Source organism: Sorex fumeus, unplaced genomic scaffold, assembly GCF_029834395.1.
Source record: "Sorex fumeus unplaced genomic scaffold, SorFum_2.1 ptg000008l, whole genome shotgun sequence".
NCBI classification, from domain to species: Eukaryota; Metazoa; Chordata; class Mammalia; order Eulipotyphla; family Soricidae; genus Sorex; species Sorex fumeus.
Window position 1 is genome coordinate 84368472 of NW_026606065.1, and position 23648 is coordinate 84392119.

General features: G+C 45.4%; 1 protein-coding gene across 1 annotated transcript in view; it reads right to left on the minus strand.

Annotated features, from left to right (window-relative positions):
- Nucleotides 1-14895, minus strand: part of FLT1 (fms related receptor tyrosine kinase 1) — a 210258-nt gene extending 195363 nt beyond the window's left edge. The window contains 3 exon segments of the mRNA XM_056108631.1: nt 14520-14693; nt 14696-14837; nt 14839-14895. Coding sequence (XP_055964606.1) covers nt 14520-14693; nt 14696-14837; nt 14839-14895 — 373 coding nt within the window.
- Nucleotides 14896-23648: the final 8753 nt, after the last annotated feature.

A 23648-nucleotide genomic window follows, 5' to 3' on the forward strand; every position in this document is an offset into this window, starting at 1 on the left:
AATATCTCTGAAGAGTCATTTGTACATGTTCATTCTGAATACTGAGTTTATTCAGAGAACCTGGTCAATTCAGCCAAAGACAAAAGAGGAGTCATTGGATCCAAAGAACAAAAAGGAAGAAACAGAATATTACAAATGTATTGGCAGAATTAGATGCAGCTCTTGGACCCATTTCTGTCAATTCCATCCACCTACACTCATACATAGATTCTTAGAAGGTGAGCCAGCGTGGAATCCTGGCCCACAAAGGGCCTCTGAGACTTAGAGGAATGGCTGGATAGTTTCAGTCAGGTCAACCAGTACTGTGCCAGGCTGAACTCTCAGCTGTGAAAACAGATACAAAAGCCCTTATGCTTGACTACGGACATGAGTCATCTAAAAAGTACTTTAGGTGAATACCCAGGACTGTCAAAGCTTATCTAAGTAAAGGATGGAGATCACTTCAAAACTTCGATCTTGCTTTTAGAGGAGAATTTTCTTAGTATAAGGATGCAGACAATCTTCATAAATAGGTGATTCCCTTCAGTAAAATTCAATCATGTTCACAAAATAAGATATCCAATGGTAAACATATGCTACAATAAATACAACTATATTTATACCCTGAAGTAAAATTTTATGGGTTCATTCATGATCATTGCTTGAGAACCTTTGAAGTGAACACTCCAGAGTATTCTAAAATTGTATCTTATATTAATGCCCTAAACTACAATAGAAGTTAGATATAAACCTAAAATGATGGCTATGAAGTCTGCATCAGATTAGATTAATATGATCCCTGGTTACCCCAACCCCATGAAATTGCAGGAGAAAAAGCAATGTAAGAAAAAATATTTCCTACAAAGATTTTCTCTTCCCATAGTCATACTTAATTTTCTCCCAAAATATGAGTGAATTGCTTCAACAGGGCAATTCCTAAGATTCTTTTTTTGGACTGTAAAGCCCATGTATAAATAAAAATCAACTCTATTTCTTTATTTCAGAATGTGACTACTTTCAGAAAGAGACATATCTAGATACAGAATCACAAGGTTTAATACTGGTCCAAAAGAGGCCAAAGGGAAGTAGAAATTCTTGCAAACTGACATTCATGTTGGTTTCTTGAATTTCCCATTTTCCTTCCAAGTGACTTTGTATGGCAGAGGCTTTGCAGAGGGTGCTTGTCCTTTGCCAGTTCTGAGGCATGGGAATGGATGGGGGAGCAAGTAGCAAAGCACTTTTAATCTGTACATCAGCAACGTGAGTCAAATATTTCCTAACTACCAAGAAGTGATAGGAACTCCAAGTCCCCTCAGGGCCAATACAGTGACTCCATTCCCATGCTTTTTTTTTTCTCTACTTCTAGCAGAATTAACTCTGTAAAAGATATAGAAGCTATAAAACTTTCCAAAGAACAACAGAGAACCAAAATCTGATCCAGCAGGAGACATCAACTGGAAAAGAATATTTTCTAAAAAGAAAAAATACCATTCATCACAGACCAAATGCAGTAACAAGAGTTTACACTGCCTTCTAAAAGTGTTTGCTCTCAATCTCCTCTAGTATCTCCCTGCCTTTCCATCTGTTTACATATATTTTTGGTTTCTCTTAAGCCAACATAGAACAAGAAAACAATCATGAAAATCAAATAGCATTCATGTCACTACTGCTCATCATTTCCATCCAAGACACAGATCCACGTGATTGCATTTTCTGCTGTTTCCTTGTATGAAAACTAAAACCCTTCAGTAGGTGGCAGGATAGGATTTTTCTCCAGTTTCTCACTAACCATGAGTGTATCCTGGTATTCAGAAATGTCCCAGGCCAAGGCACTGATCAAGGAAGAAGAAAAACACGTTTTCTTTTCCTTGACATCTTACATGTTTGAATGTTGGAATATCACAATACAAGGGAGAATAAGAGATAAAAGGAGCAACAGAATTTTAAAAAATGTTTTGCTTTTGATGATGATACAAGACTTTAGGTAAGACAGAGGTAAGGTGGGATTCTTCTAGCTTCTAGGTTTTCTCACAGCAGGCTTTAGGGGTAAATGCTGCTGGGAAGTGAATGGGCTGCCAAATCAGGAAGCTCCAAGCTAGAGTCATAGCCTGGTTTCTGCCTAAGGGCAGGACCCACAGCAACTCACCAAGTTTCCCTGAGCGTCTGTGTTACAGGAACCTGGAAGACAAATGTGGTGCGTTGCCCAGTGAATGTTTTGAAAAGGTGCCTGAGAGCTAAGCAGGAGGGGTTACTGATTCATTCTTTCCTCTTCCCTTTGGGGCATACTTAGGGCAACCTCTGCCCAATCCTACCAGCTTTCTGCACCTGCAGGGCCCTTGCCGTTCTTGCCTGCACTCTAGTTCCATTAAGAAAAACCTCCCTGAAAGAGAGTGAGAGAGAGAGAGAGAGAGAGAGAGAGAGGGAGAGAGACAGAGAGAGACAGAGAGAGACACAGAGAGAGAGACACACAGAGAGAGACACACACACAGAGAGAGAGAGAGAGCCTGCCACAGAGCATACAGACAGTGGGGAGCAGGTAGGAGGGAAATTGGGGACACTGGTGGTAGGAAATGTACACTCATGAAGGGACTGGTACTGAAACATTATATGACTGAAACCAAAGCATGGACAACTTTGTAAGTGCGTATCTCACTGTGACTCAATTTTTTAAAAATTAATTAAATAAATGAAAAAGAAAAACCTCCCAGCCTCTGAGGTTGCTGTGATCTCAAAGATATAGAGTAGACAGATAATTCCAGGAAATAATCAGCCAGAATCATTCATAGCATTTCCACGGATATTCCCAGCTCTTCCAGAAACATTCCCAACTTTTTCATAGACATTTCCAGCTCTTCCAGGGATATTCCCAACTCTTCCAGATACATTTCCAGGTTTTCCAGAGACATTCCCAGCCCTTCCAGGAATATTCCCAACTCTTCCAGATACACTCCCAGCTTTTCCAAAGACATTCCCAGCTCATCCAGGGATATTCCTAGCTCTTCCAAAGATATTCCAAGCTACTTCAGAGACATTCCCAGCTCTTCCAAGGATATTCCCAGCTATTCCAGAGACATTCCCAGCTCTTCCAGAGAGATTTTAAACCCTTCTTGAGATATCCACAGCACTTCTAGACATATCTCCAGCTCTTATTTGAAATATTTGCAGCACTGCCAGACATCCTGCTTGGCAAAAGCTCAGGCATAACCACAGAGCTGTCCTTTTCACCTTCCCCATAACCTGAGTTCATGTGAAAGAGGAGGAGAGAGATCAAGAAACCATCATGTCACCATGCTATGAAAGGCTTCGGAGAACCTTCTCTGACTTGATTTTTGTTTTGCCCCTAGAAAAAAATCCACGTGATTAAAATCCTCTTCTAATGGAGACTTTCCTGGGGTTTGCCACACACATCAATAGAGTTTCCCAAACCACTTTAAGCTGGGAAGCAGTGTCTCCTCACATTCCTTCCGAGTGGCAAAATGTCAGGGAGAAAGAGAGTGGCCTTGCCAGACAGAGACCTGTGCCTCTCGCTGCTCTGCTTCCTTTTCCTTGGCTCTCAGACTCTGCAGCAGGTGGCAGACAGAAGAGGGACTCTGCAGCTTCAGGCAAGTACTGCATTTCCCTGGACCTCAGTTTCCTTTCCTTTCATTGGGAATGAGAAATTAACATCCCTACACCGAGGTCCAGAGGTCCCGGCAATCCCAGAGGCTCGTTTCTTCTCTTCTTTCTCCTCCAAATCACACAGCTTCACCATGTCCCCTGGAAGAATGTGCCTACTCGGAGATCCTCTCATACAAGGAGCTGCAGAGCTGGCCAGGTAGACTCTGAAGCCAGCTGGCCTTGTTCACAGAATTCACAGGAGAGGTCAGGAACTCCGCATGGCCAGCTACTTTTGCTGTGACTTGGGTGCCATTATTCAAAGATTCATGGGGGACAGGAAGGCAGGTTAATGGGAGTGGCACAGATGTCTTTCATGCATAAGGTCCCTGGCACCACTGGGTGTAGCGCTGGTAACCTCTGAGCACTGTTGGTGAGCATCACCCCACCCCACCCCTTTTTATCACTCGGAATTTCTTCTATGGGTTATCTCAGCCACAGGTTCTGCTTAGAAAAGCCACGGCAGGGGCCAGAGCGACAGTACAGCGAGTAGGGCGTTTGCCTTGCACGCGGCTGACCTAAATTCAATCCCTGGCATCCCATATGGTCCCTGAGCACTGCCAGGAGTAATTCTTGAGTGCAGAGTGAGGAGTAACCCCTAAGCAATGCTGGGCGTGACCCTAAAAGCAAGAAAGAAAGAAAGAAAGAAAGAAAGAAAGAAAGAGAGAGAGAGAGAGAGAGAGAGAGAAAGAAAGAAAGAAAGAAAGAAAGAAAGAAAGAAAGAAAGAAAGAAAGAAAGAGAAAGAAAGAAAATCCCAGACTGGGGTCAGGAGAACCTTGCATATGCAAGGACCCAAAATTGGGTCCAGCACCACATGCCCCTCTCCCAATTCAGCCAAGTGTAGCCCTGATGGCATAGTATTACTCTGGGGAGCACTGCTGGGGAGCTCCCATTCCCCCAAACGGCAAAGGCATTCACTCAGTGATTTCTTTGGCCAAACTTCAGCACAATATTTATTTATTTATTTGCTTTTCTTAATTGAATCACTGTGAGATAGACCCTTACAAAGCTGTTCATGATTGAAGTTCAGTCATACAGTATTCCAACACCCATCCCTCCACCAGTGTACATTTCCCAGCACCAGTGTCCCCAGGTTCCTTCCCATCACCCCCCACCCCCAGTCTGTCTCTATGACAGGCACTTCTCCCTCCCTTCCTCCCTCCCTCCTTCCCTCCCTCCCTCCCTCCTTCCCTTCCCCCTCTCTCTCCCTCTCCCTCTCTCTCCTTCCCTTCTCACTCAGTCTCCCTCTCTCACTCAGTTTCCCTCTCTCTTTCTCTCTCTCTCTCTCTCTCTCTCTCTCTCTCTCTCTCTCTCTTTCTCTTCTCTTCCTTTCAGACTGTGGTTTGCAATATTGATACTGAAAGTTTATCAAGAATATCCCTTTACCTACTTTCAGCACTCAGATCTTGTCCAGAGTGATCTTTCCCTCAGCACAATATTTAGACCAAAAAAGAAAAGGCACTTTGGACTACACAATGCTGTGGTGAATTTAAGCACTGGCTATGATACTGGAGATTCCTCCTCTTGTGGGAGGAGCCACAGTGCCACCCCTCGGGCTGGTGAGACTCTGTCTCACGAATTGAGTGTGGCAGAAGAGGTGTTCCAGGAATTCCCAAGCCTTGGCCTCCAAAGGTTCAAAGCTCCTACCGTGGCCTTCTAGGCCGGCCTGATGCACAGAGGCAAGGAGAGAGAGCTGGACAGAGCCACCTGCACAGTAGGCTGATCAGTGAGCATCAGAGCCCAGCTGAAAAACCCAGGGAGTACGGGCTCCAAGAGTTACAGAGAGCACCCAAAAGAGCCCAGCCCCAGCTCCTGGTTTTTGCTTTTTCTCTTTGGAGAGGAGTCTCTCAAGCAGGGCTCAGGGGGTCTGGAGACCACTCCTGGTGATGGTCTTCAACTGGTTGGGGTGGCTGGGTGTAAAGCCTGCAAGGTCAGGGGTCCCCAGGGCCTACCTGGCAGTGCTTGAGGACCACAAGTCCACACTTGGGGGCACTCACGGACCTCCAAGGCTCCCCCTGGCAGTATTGGAGGGCCCATGTGGTGCTCAGGTTTAGAACTTGGGTCTCTGGCCACTGGGCTATCTCCCTGGCTTCCACCTCCAAGCCCTAATTTTGAGTGTGCACTCATGAGACAAATTTTATTTCAGAGCACTGCATTTTGGAGTGACATGATATTTAGCAGTAGGTGACAGATAGATGTGTCCATACAGCTCCGCCCACCAGAAGGAGTGATAGAGCAGTGGGGTGCTTTCTGGGTCCAGAAATAAGAGTCCAGTGATGCTCACTGTGACAAGAGGCATGACGCACCCTACAGGGTACCTGGGATGCGCTCCGCAAAGGGAAGCCGCTTAATCTGCTATTTCACAACACCCACAGGAGGTGGGTGGTCAAGGCTGTTTCCAACCAAGCTTGTCACTTCTCACCAATAGGGAAAGGATCCCAGCCTATACTAAGAGCCAGCACAACAGTACTGCCCCACAGAGACTTGAGTCACCTAGGTAGGGGACACTGGTCCCCACAAAGGATACGCAGAGGGGGCTCTAGCCTTACATGCGACCGACCAGAGTTTGATCCCTAGCATCCCATACTGTCCCCTAAGGGCCACAAGAAGTGATTCCTGGGTGCAGAGCCAGGACTGATCCCAGAGCTTTAGCAGTCATCCCAGAGTGCACCCCTGAGCCAGGAATGATCCCAGTTACCCCAGAGAACACCCCTGAGCACTGCCAGGTGTATCCCCCCACCCCCAAAGAAAAAAGATATGCAGAGGCAGAGGCTGAGTGACTGTGGTAGAGCATTATGGCAGTTTGGGGACACCTTTGTGAACAAACTAGAAGGGAAAAGGGCAGAGCTGAGACGTGCGGGTACCCACAGGTCTGTAGTTTGATGCTGTTCAAAAGTTGCAGTGCTTAGACAGCAGAAATGCTGAGCACTCCATGCCTACAGAGTGCTCTATAGGACAGTGGCTACTCTCCTGCAAACTCACAGTTCAGTTCTAGCTCCCGACTCACATGCCCACCTTGGCAGAACAGACCCACTTCCCTCAAAAGGCAGTTCCGCTGCAAGCGACTGGTTGCCCTCCCAAGACTATATTCTAGCATCCCCTTTTGCCACACACTTTTAACACATACTCTTCCTGGCAGGACTTTTCATAAATTCTGTTCCTTCCTCCTTGTTACACATCTAGTGGTGATTTAATGTCACTAGATGCTGCTGATGCAGGGGCTTCCCCTTGGAACTTATTAGAAATGCAAATCCTCGGCCCCAGCCCAGACTTACTGAACCAGAAACCCAGTGGCAACCTTACTGCACGGTAGCCAGTTCTGCGGCTGATTCAGATGTCTGATAAAACAAGAGGTTCTTAAACTTGGCTGCCCATTGGAATCACTCGGAACTTTACAATTACTGACGTCTGGTCCCACCCAAGAGATTGTAATTAAGTCGTTCAGGAGTGTAGCCAGGACAGGAGGATTTTCTCCCCCTGAGGATTCTACTATAAAATCAAGGTTGGAGAGCTAGTAGTGAGAGGCAAAGGCAGAAGTCAATTAGACGCTAATTACTAGTCAGGGTTTTGCTAGCTCTGGCCTTGAATTTAAAGGGTTCATATTTGTATATAATAAAAGTCAAGGCTTGCCATTTATACAAGATTCACACCAGGCCCCTTTGAACAAAAGAAGCCGATCATTGTTAAGACTACTGGTGTAGACCCCATGGTGAATCTGTGGCTTGAAAGGAAATCTCTTTACACTCCACCCGTTAAATAGGATAGAAAACCAGGCTGAGAAAAAGTGCCTGGGAGCAATGTGATAATCTGTGAAAAGACAAAAGCACTTGCCAAGATTTGCAGTAATGTGACAAGGAAGAATTCAAGTAACTGCCAAGCCAGTCAGAAGCACAAAAAATGCTATCAGCTATAGCATGGCACAGTGGAATGACTCTACCTCCTGCAGGAGAGAGGTTCTGGAGAACTGCTTTTTTTAGTTCACACCACTAAATAACTGTTTTGGAAACAAAAGTCTTGAACATTTAAAAAAATATTTTAAAGTCTATTTACCGCTGGGGAAGTCCAAAACAAAATAAAAAAGAAAACCTAGCTAATGCCACTTTTACTATTATTAACTGAGCCTATATTTTCTAAGGTCTTGGTTTTGCCACCCATAATTCTGTTGGCACAAGTATTCTACAAGAACACGGCCTCCATTTCCTCTGAGTGTAGATGCAAACTAGGTCTGGTATTTTGCCTACTCTCAGCCCTAGAGGACAAGGTTAGGACAAGGGAGGCAAACTCAATTCTAATGCCTCAGACCCACGGATCACTGGGCTATTGGTAAAAAGAAACCAGACCCCACCCTTCCACCCCTCCCCCAAACACACACACACCAGAGCTGATGATGAATCCAAAATCAACACTTCCAAGTATTTTGTTTTAAATTAAAATGCAACAGACATAGATGATTTACTAATTTTTTTACAATAGGGTTTCAGGCATACAATGTTCCCCCCTTCCATCCCACCACTGTTCTGATGATTAAAATCAGTGCTTCTCAACTTTAAATGCACAAACATCCAGGAATTTTATTCAACTACAGGCTCAGATTTCCAGGGGTTTTTGCTGTTGTTGGACCATATACCAAATTCTGAGAAACAGGTTCTGAAGAATGAGGAGGGCATGGGGCACACACAGAGTGTGTGGCAGGGAATGGTGGCAGGAGAATGTATGAGTGTGCATGTGTGTGTGTATGTATGTGTGCGCGTGTGCGTGCGTGGGGGGGTGGTGGGGTGTGTGTGTGTGTGTGTGTGTGTGTGTGTGTGTCTCGAGGTGGGGAGGTAAGGGAACTAACCTGAGATCAGATCATGGGATCATGGCAGTGATATTTTTATGAAACTGTCTCACACCTAGGAGCTTTGTCCAAACAGGACTCTTTTTACAGGAAGGACTGAAGAGAAGCCATCCTCAAGGACAGCAACAGGATAAACTAGCCATATTCCATAATAAAGGCGCCTATTCCTACACTGCAGTAGTTTTGAACATGGCCGGGTGGCTATTGGTTAAGATTCGCATCTGCATTATTCTAATCAACAGAAACCTGGCCATGGTAAGACGTACATCTTCATTTTGTTCTGGGTCCAAGGATTCAGGTTGGAATCTATGAGGCCCGATCACTGAAACCATAAAATCAGAGAGTACAGTTGTTTCTGAAAATTATGGAAGACACTTGAGGGCACAGCTAAAGTAATTGGCACCTCCCCAACAGAGAAAGAATTTCTGCACAGACCTCACTCCTATTTGCCACTTCAGATCCCCCAGTATGACATCAGGACAAACAGAAGGGGATTACGGGAGATGGTTATTTCAAAGAGGTAAAGTTCATACATAGTGGGCCACTTACTCAAGGCCCAATTCTGAAAACAGTCCCTCCAAGGAAGTCACAATCACTGAGACCATATGGATAGACAGGAGTGCAGCCCACACCTTTGAACCAATAAATTCACCTTTGGTCTTCTTTGAAATGACAGTGTAGTACCATTTTCCACCATGTGTTTATTCCAACACTTCATGCCAAGTTTTAGAGTAGGTTTCAGAGACTTAAGAGCAACTAAGACATGGTTATCTGCTTCCCAAAGGGAAAAGAGCGCAGACATGTTAACCAAATAGTAATAATGTCAGATGAGAACTCAAGAGAGGGAGACGGGGTGTGGGGGGTGGGGAATGACACACAGGAGCTACAGGAAATCAGGAGAGACAATTCTGTCTGTGGACACAAGGGAAAGCTCCTGGAGAAAGGAATTTCTGAACTGGGTTTTAAAGGTGGGCAAGAAAAAAAATAGGAAGTGAAAAGGGTCTTGCGGGCAGACCAAGAGCATGAACATGGAGGGGTGAAAATGCAAGGCCCATCTAAAGGATGGTGAGTAATTTCTTTGACTTGGTTGCATTTGTGAAGCTGGAACACAGGGTGTGTGGAGGGAAGTGGTGAAAAATGAAGCTCACGCTAGAAGCCACAACTATTTAAGCCACAGCAGTTCAAAAGAAGGGTTCCAAGTGCTCACAAGGAAAATTAATCTTCTTGCCAAATCTTTCCTGGTCCAACTAAGAAGTCACAGTTTTGATATTCTTAAACTTATTGGCATTAAAAACATTTCATTTAAACATAGAAAGACAAGAGCATTGAAACAGAAATATTAGCCCTGGAGTCAGACCATTCAACAAATGTTTGGGGTGGAGGAAATACAAAAATGAAGAAGACATGTTATCTGTTGTAAGAACATCAAGTTCCATTCCTAAGCCTGCCACCAGACAGCTGTTGACCTTGAAAAAAAATTCACCAAACTGCTCTGGGTGGATATTCTCATCTCTGAAATGAGAGGACTGGATCCATGAGCTTCTCACCAGCATTCTAAGGAATGTGTCCGTGAGACAAGAGCAAGTCTCTTAAAGAGCTCAAAACCAAGAGGAGAAGTGATAATCAGAAATGGCTCAGAGGCATCCAGGTTTACCAAGACTGATGGGAAATCCCCAGGAATTCTTGACATCCCCCCACATCCGCCCCAGCAGCAATGCAGGAAATCTCGTCCACTATCTTCAGCAGACTCAATGGAACCACTTCCTTAATGAAACCCCCTGCAGTTCCAGATGCAAAGCCAGAGGTTTTCCTTTCAAGCCCTCCCTCAATTGCCCCATTCCTCCCATTTCCTTCCCCTTCCTCAATCTGGTATAAAATCCAGTAATTTAATCAGCAGCTTGCAATTTCCAAAGCATTCAAGTGTGTGAGAAATCAACAATGATCCTGGAAAGCGTCTGGCAGGAGGATCTTGTCTTTCTTTACAAACCTCACCAGTCTACTAAGACCACATCTGGAAAAGAACGAACTATTCTCTTCCATGAAATCATTTAAACCCAATGCAACAGATGTGTTGAATGCCCTATAAGTAACTTATTACTTGAGAAAATAAGGCCTGGTGTTATTTCGAATGTCCCTTGCCTTCAAATAGCCACAAGAAGCATTCTGGGAAATTATGAGGTCTACCTGCCATCCAACAACTCTACAACTGAACCAAGAACCTGACTAACATGAGTAAGCTTCACATTTCATATCCATGTGCCAAGACAATTCCTCTTGCTTTCTCTTCATTCTCAAGCCCACTCGCATACATCTCAATTTAAAGAACTGCAAAAGTAACTTAATCTTATTTGTTTTTGCTTCGCAGAAATTCCCAGAACTGGAGAGCTAGTACAGCAGGTAAGGTGCTTTCGTTACATGTGGTAGTATAGTGGGAAGGTTCTTGCCTTGCACCCAGGTTCCATCCATAAAGTCCCCTAACCCCCACTTGGAGTGATCTCTGAGTACAGAGCCAGGAGTAAGTCCTGAGAACCTCTAGGGGTGACCTCAAAACTGAAAAATAAAATAAAATAAAAATTTCTAAGCCAGAGTAACCATTAGTTCTAACTTTGCAGTAAGATACATAACTTTCCTCAGTGACATCACAAGCATTGTATGTTTGGGGAGATGGTAATAAAGAACCATTTTTTAGAAGCATGTTTCTCCCCTGGAAAGTGTTTTGCACTTACATTCTTCCTTGTCACACTACTGAAAAATCTTGTCCTCTTACATACATCCAAAATAGATTTGCAACGTCTCAAAAGTATTTGATAAGATTAATAAAGTAGTTGATTGGTATGTTCTAAAATGACACATGTTCACATTCAAATTTACTACCCTTTTTGAATCATGAAATTTTATGATAAAGCTACTACTAGGTCAAATAAGTGAGCATTAAAAAACACACCCAAGGCATGCTTATGGGTTTAAAAGGACAGGTATCCTTAGGAAAGGTGATGTAACTAGAGTCATGCAGTTGAGTAATTCAGATAAGTTACTCTTCTGCTGGTTTAAAAAACAAAAGCAAGCTAATGACTGACTTGGACATCCTCTGACAACTGAGTTCTAACACTCACTAAAGACCAAGTTAACTGGTTGGTCAGATGCACTTTTCTAGTAAGAAAGAAATAATAGAATGTGATTATTGTAGCAGGGAGACCCAGTCTGGCAATGGTGTGTTCCTATGTGAAGAGGTGCAGGGAAAAAGTAAGACAGATACCAGGTTCAGGCTCCTTCTTAGAATCATTCATTGAACTTTGAGATTGGAATGGGGCCTTGGGAATAACCATCTACCTTCTGAATTTTACATGTGAAAAACAAAAAAAAATGACTTTGCTGTCACAAGAAAACAGACTATAATTTAATTTTCAACAGGAAAAGAAAACATAAAATAATCACAAAATAGTTGCAAATATCAAGGAGTCACAGTATAGTTTAGCTGCAACGTGATGGAAAATTATGGGACTGCCAAAAGTGCCAACTAATTAAAAGTCCAAATATACAATTCAATAAAAACGAAATCCAAAAGACTGTAGCTTCATTAATCTTGGAGGAAAAATGGGGGGGAACCCTCAAAATCTTAAAGTGATTATAAAACTATGGGAGATTTATTATATTCAATTTGGAGATGGGTATTACTTTCACGTACATTTTACTTCACTTTATATTAATAATGTGGCTTTTCCCTCACAAAGATGCACAAGTGAAGTTTTTCCAGTGAGTTGCATCAAACTGCAATATCTGCTTAGGGAGAAAAACTGGGTTTAAAATAAATGCATCAGTGAGTCCTCCATTCAAGAACTTGGCACCTAAAAAATAAGATTATCAGACTTTAAGACAAACTAGGACTAGCAATTCTTTTTTGGAGATCATGGCTGCTATATAGAGGACTTCAAAGTCTCAGAAAATTGTTGGCATCATTTTATTTGCTAGAATACTGGGAAGAATGTAAATAGCATACATTATTTTTTATGTATCACTAAACGTGTACTTTTGGGCAGACAGTCACAAAAGGGACACAGAGTTACTAACCGACCGATAGATGCTCAAAGGCACCTGAAGGGAACCAGCCTATGGTGGGAGCAAGCATACTGTTGGTAAATCCATAGGGTAAAAACCATCTATTTCTGGACATCACCCCACAGATATGCAATCCCTCACTCAGTTTTAAAGCCCTGGTGTATGCTGGAAAGCAGCAAATGACTGGTTGCATTGAGAAGTTTGTTAGTCAGTCCAAGAAAGGCAATTCACAAGGGCATGCTTGAAGGTCCAAATTGTAAAGGCTGATCCTGCATACCTGAACAGGGGGTAAAGGAATTCTGACCTGGCCAAAAATTTGTCTTTTCTTTCTAAACACATCTGTAAATATCTTTTAATCACGAAACAGCTCCAAGATTTCTGCCTGACCTAAGTAACATAAATCAAAGAGAAATCGCAAGAGGCTCTAACACACCCCTGAAAAACTAAAATTAATTTACTCCTAGTCCGAACTAAACTATACTTCACCAATCAACTTTTTGAAACAGAAATAAAAATGTACATATTTTAGGCAGCAAACTGCAATATAACATATACTTTGCCCTGGATGTTTTGAATTTACTGTAATTCGCTTAGGTTTACCTTGAACTTAACAGACCTCATCAAATTATTGAAATGTTCTGTGCAATTATATTTCAATATAAGTGTTAAGTGACTTTTGAGAAATCACACTTTTAGAATAGAAAAAACAAGTTATTCCATTCAATACAGTCGTTTTAGCGACGTTCTCAATTTAGAGCAAGTACTCAGACGTCAGGTTTTTTCCTGGTTTCTGGGCCTCCCCATCTAATCAGAACTCTTAGACTGACGGTCTATAGATTCGTCTGCCTGCAGAGAAAGAATGTTTTCATTGTTACAACCTTTTGGTTTTAAGAAGCATTTTTAAAAAGCAGAAGAAAACGCTCGGTCTTAACAGCCTTTTCTGTCCCGTGAGCTTCTGCAATAACTTACTTTATTTTTGCGTAAGTGCAATTTTTTTTTTTCATTTTTACCTATTCTTTGGGTGATTAAGAGAAAAGAACTCTTAAATCTGATTTTCCGTGCCCGGGGAACTGAACCAGGGAACTAGGTCTCCTAACTTCTTGGAGTCCCTAAATCCCTGAGATTTGAACACCCCGACACTGTAAAATCTGGGGTTGCCGCTGGTGGTCGGGCCGCGCGCCTCCCCGAGTGGGGGCACAGGCGCTCACAGCTCCGACGGCGACTGGGTCCCGGGCGTGCACCCGTCTTCGCCGGGAGTTAGAAGGGCAGGTGTGCGCTCCCGCTACCTAACGGTCCGGGACAGAGGTCGGCAATCCCGTCCGCCAGGTGGCCGCAGGTCGGCGCCCAGAGAAGGCCCTCTCGGAGACCGAGCTGCGGGAAGGCGGCGAAGCTTGGGGCTATCCCGGGGGACAGTGACGCCCGGAGTCCCAGGAGGGCCAGGACGGGCCAACAGCCGCGCTCGCCCGCTCCGGGATTCCGGGGGCTTCTGGCAACCCCGTGCCGGGAGAACCGACCCTCCTTCAGCCCTATCGAGGCGCGAGGGAGTGGGGGAACTGGGTTCCAACCTCGCCCGAGCTCGGAGCCTCGGTCCTGTGGGGCCGGGTGTTCGGGAATGATTCCATGGCGGGGCCCGTCGCCCCGCTCCAGGAGGGTGCAAGGAGGCTCTGGGGAGCAGGTAAAGCCGGGTGCGCAGCGCTCCGCAAATGCAGAGCCGGGACCCAGAGCGCCGAGTCGTGTGTGTGCGTATGCGTGTGCGTGTGCGTGTGTGTGTGCGCGCGCGCGCGCGTGTGTGTGTGTGTGTGTGTGTGTGTTGGGGTGAGTTTTGGATGTCGGGGGGGCCAGGCAGGGCGACCGAGAGAGACTCCAACCGTGCCCAGGAGCCACCCCGCGACGCCGGCGGACGGTGCAGGAGAAGGGGCGCCACGGCTCCCCCCGCCCGGCGCACGCGGCTTCCCCCGGCCGCAGGGTGCGCGCCCCAGTCCCTCGCCTCACCTGGGAGCCGCAGAAAGGCGAGCAGCGCGCACAGCAGCGCCCCGGCGTCCCCGCAGCTGCGCATGGTGAGCGCGACGCGGCCTGCTCCCCGGTGGCCGCCGACCCCGCCGCCCCAGCCGCTCCTCTCGCGCCGCGTCCGCCGCTCCGGCCGCCGAGCCCGCCACGTCCCGGCGTAATCCTCGCAGCCCCGCGCCCGTCCCGGAGCCCGCTCCGAGTCGCCGCTCCTGGAGGCTCAGCACGGCGCGCCCCGGTCCTCCCCGCCGACGGACCTCGCTGCCGGCCAGCCGCGGGCCGGGGCGATTTATAACCTTTCCCCGGCCCACTTCCTACCCCGGCACCTCCTTCTAGTGACGTCAAGGGGTCCCCCACCCCTCATCCGCCTCCCCACCTACTTTCTTTCCTCCTGGATCCGATTCCCCGCGGCTCCCCAGAGGGGCGGGCGCCACTGTGGGGGTCGGCGGGCAAGTGCGCGCCGGGGGAGGCGCCCGCCACGCAGCCTGCGGGCGCGGCGCCGGCAGGTTCAGGGTCCTGGTCCCCGGGTCCCCTCCTCCTTCCCCGAGCCCCACCGCCGGGCTCCCGGGAAGCGGCCGCGCCCCGGCGCCGGGGGTCGCGGGCACCGCGGAGAGAGGCGCATAGTCCCTCCCGGCTCCGCACTGCGCTCCCGCTGCCCGCCACCCCGGGGAAGGCGCCGCGGACCCTCGGCACCGAACCCGGGACCTGGGGCCCGGAGCTTGCAGATGGGGCCGACTTGGCACCTTCGTGGGGGCCGGCGAGCCCGCGCGGGTACCCGGGGAGCGCCGCTGTGTCTTTCTCGGCCACCCAGATGCTCCCGCCCGGCATTTCCCAAAGGGCTCCTGCAACTTGTGAAGGGCCGAGCACTTGAACTTTATCTCCTGCAAGCAAAGGGAAAACACATTTTTTTACAAAATTATTCCTGGCGGCAGCGTGCTAACGCCAAAGCAGCGACTCTAGTGCTTTTCGAACAAAGCCGAGTGAAATGCACTTAAGGCTTCTGGTCGTTGGCGATGTCCCTAAAATGAACGTTGGTTCTCATGAATTATCTCCCTTTTAAGGGCTGAAATCATCCTGGGCTCCATTCAGCGGCCCGCCTGTGTCCACCAACGCCGCTGAGTTGGGGTGGGAGGTGGGCGTAGGGGGGAGTGCAAGGTGCCAGAATGAAAGGATAAGGAAAGCGATGACTCGTGAATGCGGCTAGCGACCCTTGTAGAGGGACCGCACTACCTCGCACCCCTGCGGGTCGGGCCATTAAGTTGCCGTACCAGCTGGCGGCAGAGGCCGGAGAGGTCTCTGCTCCCTGGCGTCCGCGCGCTTGGCCTCAGTCCCTGGAGATTCCGAAGAAAAGCTGGCCGAGCTCTGTCTACTTTCCCAGCCCGAGCCCTTCGCCTCTCTCCCTGGCTCCACCTGCCCGTCTTGCCCAAGCCTGACTCCTACGGAAACCACAGGATCCTTCCTCCGGGACAATAAATAGGAAAACGGCAGGGGCGCAAGCGAATCCTTCTCGCATCTGGTCCCGCCCAGCCCTGGTATTGAGACCAGCCCGCAGAGTCCAGGGATCCCACTTCTTCTCCCTAAAGAGAAATAAATCAGGGTCTTCCTGAACACTCGGGGGAAGGGGGGCGTATAGAGGGGGCAAGAGGAGGGTGGGTGCGAACACTGCTTTCAGACAAAAAGCGCCAGTGGGGATTAGCGCTGCCTTCTTTGTGACTTTGAATCTGTTTTTATTTTGGTTTGGGGCCACACCCGGCAGTGCTCAAGGCTTACTCCTGGCTCTGTACCCAGGGATCACTCCTGATGGTGGTATTCAGGGGATACTATGGGATATCAGGAATGGAACTCGGGTTAGCAGAGTGCAAGGCCAGTGCCCTCCCTGCTGTCCTATCTTTCCCGGGCCCCCCAGACAGAATCTGCAGGAAGGTTAGGACCAGAGAAGGATCCCAGGGCCGGGAGCTCGGTCCACTTGCAGATGGACCAAGGGCTCCTATTCAGGACACTTGGCTCCTGACGCTGGGGCGAAGGGCCCCGCAGCATCCCTTCCAACGGGCAATACAATTTTCTAGTGCTTTTTGGCTTTTTAAACATAAACCTGCAATTCTCCACCTGCCTGCAGTCAGAGTGGAGTCTTCCTGGGATGATCATAATAATTAAAATGCCAGTCAATACTAATATATTGCTCCTTGACTTAAGGTGAAAGAAGTCCCAGATGTGGGGAAAGAATGATGATAGTACGTCAGGTAAGGCAATTGCTTTGCATGTAGTCAACCTGGGGTTCAAACCTTGGCTTACCATTTGGCCCCCAAGTAAACTCTGAGAACTACTAAATATGGCCCAAAAAATAGACAACAATGACAATTTTATAATCAATTAATGAGTCCGGTTTACTTAATTTGCATCAAAATGTCTGCATTAAGAACTGTCCTCCATTCTTTATTCTTTGCAAAAGCTCTTGGTTCTTATATCCGCGGCCTCAGACATCCTAACAGTACTCCTTTCCAAATTGTTCTGCCTTACCATCCACACAGAGAACTCAAGATGCTTCAAGTTGTTGTATAGATTTTTGTCTGTGATTTCAGTTTTACTTGTTACATCTTAGCATTTAGGTACAGGAATATGGGCTGGAGAGAGAATACAGTGAGTAGGGCACTTGCCTTAAATGTGCACAAGCTGGGTTCCATCCCTGATGCCATGTATATGGTACCCCAAGCCTGGACAGGAGTGATTCCTTTGCACAAAGCCAGGAGTAAGCCTTGGGTATAGCCGGGTGTGGTCCAAAAACCAGAGAGAGAGAGAGAGAGAGAGAGAGAGAGAGAGATAACACCTTTGAATAAGAATGAGCTACAGTGCTCTTCTAACTAAATCAGCATGGAAAGAGGTTTTTATAGATAATAGTGATGAAAAAGATCAATTTCAACATGCCTGTGGGTATAAAAAGCCATTGAAGTAGACTATCTGCCGCTTCCTGCTCACATACAAAAGAACATTTCATCTCCTGCAAAACCAGACACTCTCTTGTTATCAGCTGCAAACATTCTCTTGAGGATTCTTTCTATCCCCTATTCAGAGTCACACTGTTGGTAAAACCAACCGCTTTAATATTTGAGACTGCATAACACTGTGGGAGCATGAGTGTGAGAGACAGGAGAGAATCCAGGGCCTCTTCTTCACAATGGACCAAACCGGAAGTTGTCCAGCTCACAGCACTGTGACACCATCAGGAATTTCATGTCAGCACGGGTTTAGGTGACTCTTGACCAAAGGAAATCAGTCCAATATACTATAGCGCATACATATGTATGGTTGGTTATAAAAATCAGTAGATTTTTATAAAACTGTTGAGTTAGATGGAAAAAAATGTTACTATACATCTCTACTTGACTGGCTCCTCTGTCTAAGAAGAATCACATGTTACAAATAGCAAGTTCTGCTGAGTTTTTGAGTTTGTGGCTTGATTTGTCGGATGCTGCTGAATTCTGCCACCACTCTTTAGGGGCTCCTGGGTTTCTTTGTTTTTGCTCTACAAATTCCCTCCTGTCCAGATTCCTTGCACCCCACATAGGTTGATGCTGCTGCTGTTAATCTCTTTTGTGTTTATTTGGAGTTACAGCTTATTTTTGAGGCTATGTGTTCCAGCTCTGGACTCCTACTTAGCTCTGCTCCTACGTCTGCTCCTACGTCTGCTCCTCAGGGCCTATGGCATAGATAGTGTCCTAAGTCCATCTGTTCCTGCAACTCAGATCAAAGGAGCCTTTTCTTTCTGTTATTTCATACCATGTGCTCTTAAAGACCTTTACTTACTTAAAGACCTTAATCTTCATTAAAACCCCTATGGCTTTTTCACCAGTTGTGGTCTGGCTGTACTTTTATAGTCATAGCTTTTGACCACTCCAACTGTTGGTCCAAATAAACTTCTTGTTTGGTTTAGTCCACTTTCCTGGACTGCTGAGATCCTTCGGGTCTGAATCTGCCAATCGGTACATTTTCTCTATCTGTTACTTCAAATCATGCACAGGAATGCTGAGTGCGCCTTACCGGTCCTCAGTAAAATCCCCCCCAGATGGTGCTGAATGAATGAGTCAATGACTGAATGAATGAAGAGATCTGTAGAAGTTAAATCAGAGAAGAATTTGACATGTTTCTTTGTGTTATGATCACTAGATTTATGTGTAAAAAGAGAGTTAATATATACAACATTTACCATGTCATTATTTAGAAATAGTTGATGGTCTTAATGAGGCAGGTAAGTTTTATTCAAAGTACTCTAGGAAGGTTTAAAAATAGAAAAAAAAATGTTAAAGCCCTGAAAGATAGAGAAGCTTAAAATAGATGAGAAGGCAAAACAGAGAAGGAAACATGTTTTATATATATGTATATATATAATGTATATATAATGTCACTTATGATTTGTCATCCCATTGTTCATCGATTTGCTCAAGCGGGTGCCAGTAATGTCTCCATTCATCCCTGTCGCGTGATAGTGTAGCCCAGTGGCGTATTGGGGGCTCTTTCAGGCTCAGGGAAATGAGATCCACTGTTGTTACTATTTTTGGCATATCAAATACATCACGGGTAGCTTGCTAGGCCCTGCCATATGGACGGAATACTCTCGGTAACTTGCCGGGCTCTCCAGAGGGATGAGATGAGATTGGCCATTGATGAGATTACATGGCACTGGGGGCAGTTTGTGGATGTGACTGCCAAGCTACTGGAAAACCGGGGATCTGGGTGTAGGAGGCCCAGTCCTGATCAGAGCAGTGTATATATATTATGTGTTATGTTTATATATATATAGTAGTGTTTGTTCAGCCAGAAAGGGCACTTGCCTTGCACATGACCAATCCAGTCTAACACCTGACACCCTTATAGTCCCCTGATCACAGAGCCAAGAATAAATCCTGAGTACTGCTAGGTGTGGCCCAAATAACCAGGAATAAAAAAGTACTTGGCTAAGGAACTCTGCATAAGTTAACTGATGGTTAATATTTTTAAATAATATTTTAAAATAGTTAATATTTAAGTTTTAAGATTAATTATTATTTCAGAATGTGTCAGCTATTGCCTTACATAAAAGTATCATCTTACCTTTAATGCATTTTATCATGGTTAACATAGTCTTTTAGTTATAAAACAGTTGACACAGATGAAAGATGGGAAAGGGCAAGAGAATTAATCATAATTATCTCCTTCATAGTCAACGTGATCACTTTGGTATATTTCATTTTAGTCTTTTTTTGTATCATGCTTTTAGTTTTCTGTATTACTATACATACTTCATAACGTCTACATAATAACTGCAAGGTACCACACTGCTAGATGATTCAATTTTGTCATTTTAAGTAATTCCAAAATAATTTAAACTTTAATATAAAAATTTGGGGGTCTTTTGTTGTTGTTGTTGTTGTTAATTAGGTACACTGCATATTTATACTCTATCCTCCAAATTCCTTCAATACTCAGAAACACATCCATTGATATTCCTGCTTTACTTAAAATTTATACCTGTACCATCACAGAACAAAATAAAAAGGTTCATGTCACGGGGAATAATTCAGAAAATGTATTCTTTCACTCCGCATATATTGGATGCACATATCCCACATGTAAAACCATGCTCATTTCATTAGAAATAGTAGCATAGAAGACCTCAGTATTGTCCCAAAGATCTTACAGTCTCTGAGAGAAGGTCAGGCTTAATATGAAACATTAAGGGGAAAAAAAAAAAACAAGCTTGCAATGAAAAGCAAGAACAAGAGACAGTTATAAATACTAAAAGGAATTACTAATGACTAAATCGGAAAGTGGTTTAATGTTCATAACAGATTTAATTTTAGCTGAGCCAAGAGGGCATTCTGACAAGAAAAAGGGGGTGACACCAGTCAACAATGCAGGAAGCACCCACACAGCCTGGTGGAGCTTGAAGGTGCAGGTTTCAGGAGAGCAAGGCCCAGGAGGGCAAGTGAAGAGCCTTGGCTACTTAGCAGGTCAATTCAAACATGCTTAATCCTGTCAGATCTAGGAAGGTAGTGGAGGGACAGTTGGATGGCTTGTGAGGGTTAGAGGGGAGTGAGAGTGGAAAGAAGGGAATGAACTATGAAGAAGTCAGTTCATGAAGAAAACTATTCAGGAGGGAGAGGACAGACGGGAACAATGTCAGGAAGGAAAGAGCAGGAGTACAGGGTGGGTCTGGTTAGTAGTTCGGGAAGGGGATGGAAAGAAAAAAAATTAACTTTAGGGTCGTGAGGTGAGGGAGGAGCCGAAGAAAACCCCACAGTTCCGAGGAGGACCTGAAGACAGGCAAGCTGGGCCGCTGGGCGGGACAGGTCACTGGAAGGACACAGGAGGACCCGGTTTGAACTAGCTAAGGTGAGTGGGCAACTGCAAACAACAGACTTAATTTTCTTGTTCGGGCCAAAATGTTATGGAGATACAAGTAATCAAGCTTAGTTTTAGAACTGTGCATTTTAGAGAAGTAGAAATTCATCCTCAAATCATTGTGCATTATTGTGGACAAAAAAGTCATGTATATGTGTGTGTGTTGACTTAAAATAAATATAATGTAAGTTTTATACAAATCTATCTGCCTAGCCAGTGAGTTTTATAGAACAGTGGGACTATGACTAGAAAAGGTATTAAAAGCTGTGCACTAAATGTCCATTTCTGAATAAGAAAGATAGATTAGCAGAGTCCCCCAAATGCCGTCCGCCTTCTTGCAAAATTCCCTCAATTCCAGACGCTGCCTGGGGCAGGTCTGGTGGCTGCAATGGAAGACCCTCCCTTTCCTTCCTGTACCTCTTCCAGACTCCTCCCAGATGTACTTTTCATGTGTGTCAGGAGCAGCCGAAGTCCTGGAGCAGCCCAGCCCCAGACCACAAGTCAAAGAAGTCAGCCCACAGATAAGCCATGGTTGCACTGTTGTCTAGGCTGCCATCAGATGCTAGATATGCCCAAGTGGCATCTGTAAACAGAACCCCAAGCTCACCTCTCCTCTGGTGGGTGCAAGAACTGAGTATAGGTAGTGGTATGAGATTTTGTTTTTCCTGTTTTTTATTCGGGGGTCACACCCCTCAGTGTTCAGGGGCTACTCATAGCTCTGTCCTCAGGAGAGATCCCCAGTGGCGCTTGGGGGACCATAGGTGGTATGGGGGCTTCGAACCAGGATCGACCACATGCAAGGCAGGAGCCTTACTTCCTGTTCTTTCTCTCTGGCCAGATTTTAGATTTTTTTTACTGAAATAATAGTATTTTTTTAAAAAAAATTAGACTCATCAAACGAATACACTGCTTATAGTTTCTGCCTGAAAGGCACAATGTGATAAGATATTATCCAGTAATGTTTTAGAGTGCTAAGTAACTTTAACAAAAATCCTGAAACACCTTTGTAAGAATATCAGAACCACTGTGTATTTTTTAGTACAACTCCTATTTAGCCATATAAGAGGGGAAAAAGATTCTATGGACATACAACAAACTGACCTTAGTTTTAGACATAAAAATACTAACCTATTAGTCAAGTATTAGTATAGTTTTTTTGCCAAAATTCAAAACTGAACCAAACAATTATTTGAACAAAATTCCCTTTCCTTATATATTAGACACAGATAAAGTGGATACATTCTGAGAGTTGTTTTAAAATTATTCAAGAGGTGGGCCAGAGTGATAGTGCAACAGGTAGAGTGCTTAACTTGCACATGGCCAATCCAGGTTCGATCCCCAGCACCTTATATGGTTCCCTGAGGCCCTGCCCAGAGTGATCTCTGAGTGCAGAGCCAAGAGTAAGCCCTGAGTACTGCCAGATGTGCCTCCCAAACAAAAAAGGACCAAATCAGAAAATATTAGTGTACTATGATGATCTAATACAAACTTCCTATATTCAAGTCTTTATATGATCTACTCCAAACTTTATATGAGGAAATAGGAAGCTATGATGTGCTTTGTGGTCATTGAATTTGTTGTTTATTTATTTATCTTATTTTTTTGTTTTTGGGATTTGGTGCCATACCCGTTTTACTGCTGCCTCTGTGCTCAGAGATAACTCTTGCAATTCCTCAGGGGACTATCTCAGGGCTGCTGAGAATTGAACCCACATTGTCAAAGTAGAAGGCAAGTGCCCTGCCTGCTGGACTATCTCTTCAGTCCCTGAACCTAAGGAACATAACTCCAGCAGTACTCCTAGCCTTTCTGTCTCCTATTTCTAAAGCAAGGAGAAGTGGACCTCATCCACTGGGGAAGCATGGAGCCATAAAGAAAACCAGTGTAAGTCTCCATCCTGACAGGTCCCTCCGGTCAGGAGCACCTCATTCAGGCTCACCTGTGTTTGGGGAGGACTCTGAGAACCACATCATACAAAGCGGACAGCAAAGAACCTACAACTTGTAGAGGGTATGTATAAGCTCCTGGGCTTGCCTGGTATGGATTTTCTGCTTATCTCTGGGGGCACTGCTGGAGGTGCAGCGAGTTCTCACTTCATGTCAGTGACAGATTCTTGAAAACTGTCTCCGCATGAAATAACTATGAAGGGGGCTGGAGTGATAGCACAGTGGGTAGGGCGTTTGCCTTGCACGTGGTCAACCCGGGTTTGATTCCCATATGGTCCCATATGGTCCCCCAAGCACCGCCAGGAGTAATACCTGAGTGTGTGAACCAGGAGTAACCCCTGTGCATCACCGGGTGTGACCCAAACAGCAAAAAAGAAAAGAAAAGAAAGAAAGAAAGAAACAAAGAAAGAAAGAAAGAAACAAAGAAAGAAAGAAAGAAAAAGAAATAACTACGAAGAAATGGATCCCAGCTTGATATCATCTTGTCCCGTGTTCACCAGGACATTTCCCCTCGTCATCCTTAGAAGAAGGAGACAGGGAATGAATTGCTATGTAGGAACTAGGGCAAAACACTTCCCCTCTCTGGGCTCTAATCTCCTATTGACCATAGCAGGAATGATGGACTCAGAGTTTGGAAGCTATAAGGAGGGATCCAGAATAGCATTCAGAGCAGTGTCTGGAGTGAGTAAGCTTTGAATGTGTGTTAGTTCTTATGACATCAGTAACATTAGACTTATCTAATCCTCTACTACTTATTCCCCGGGAGACCTCTGCACCTCAATCCTCAAATTCTAGGTCT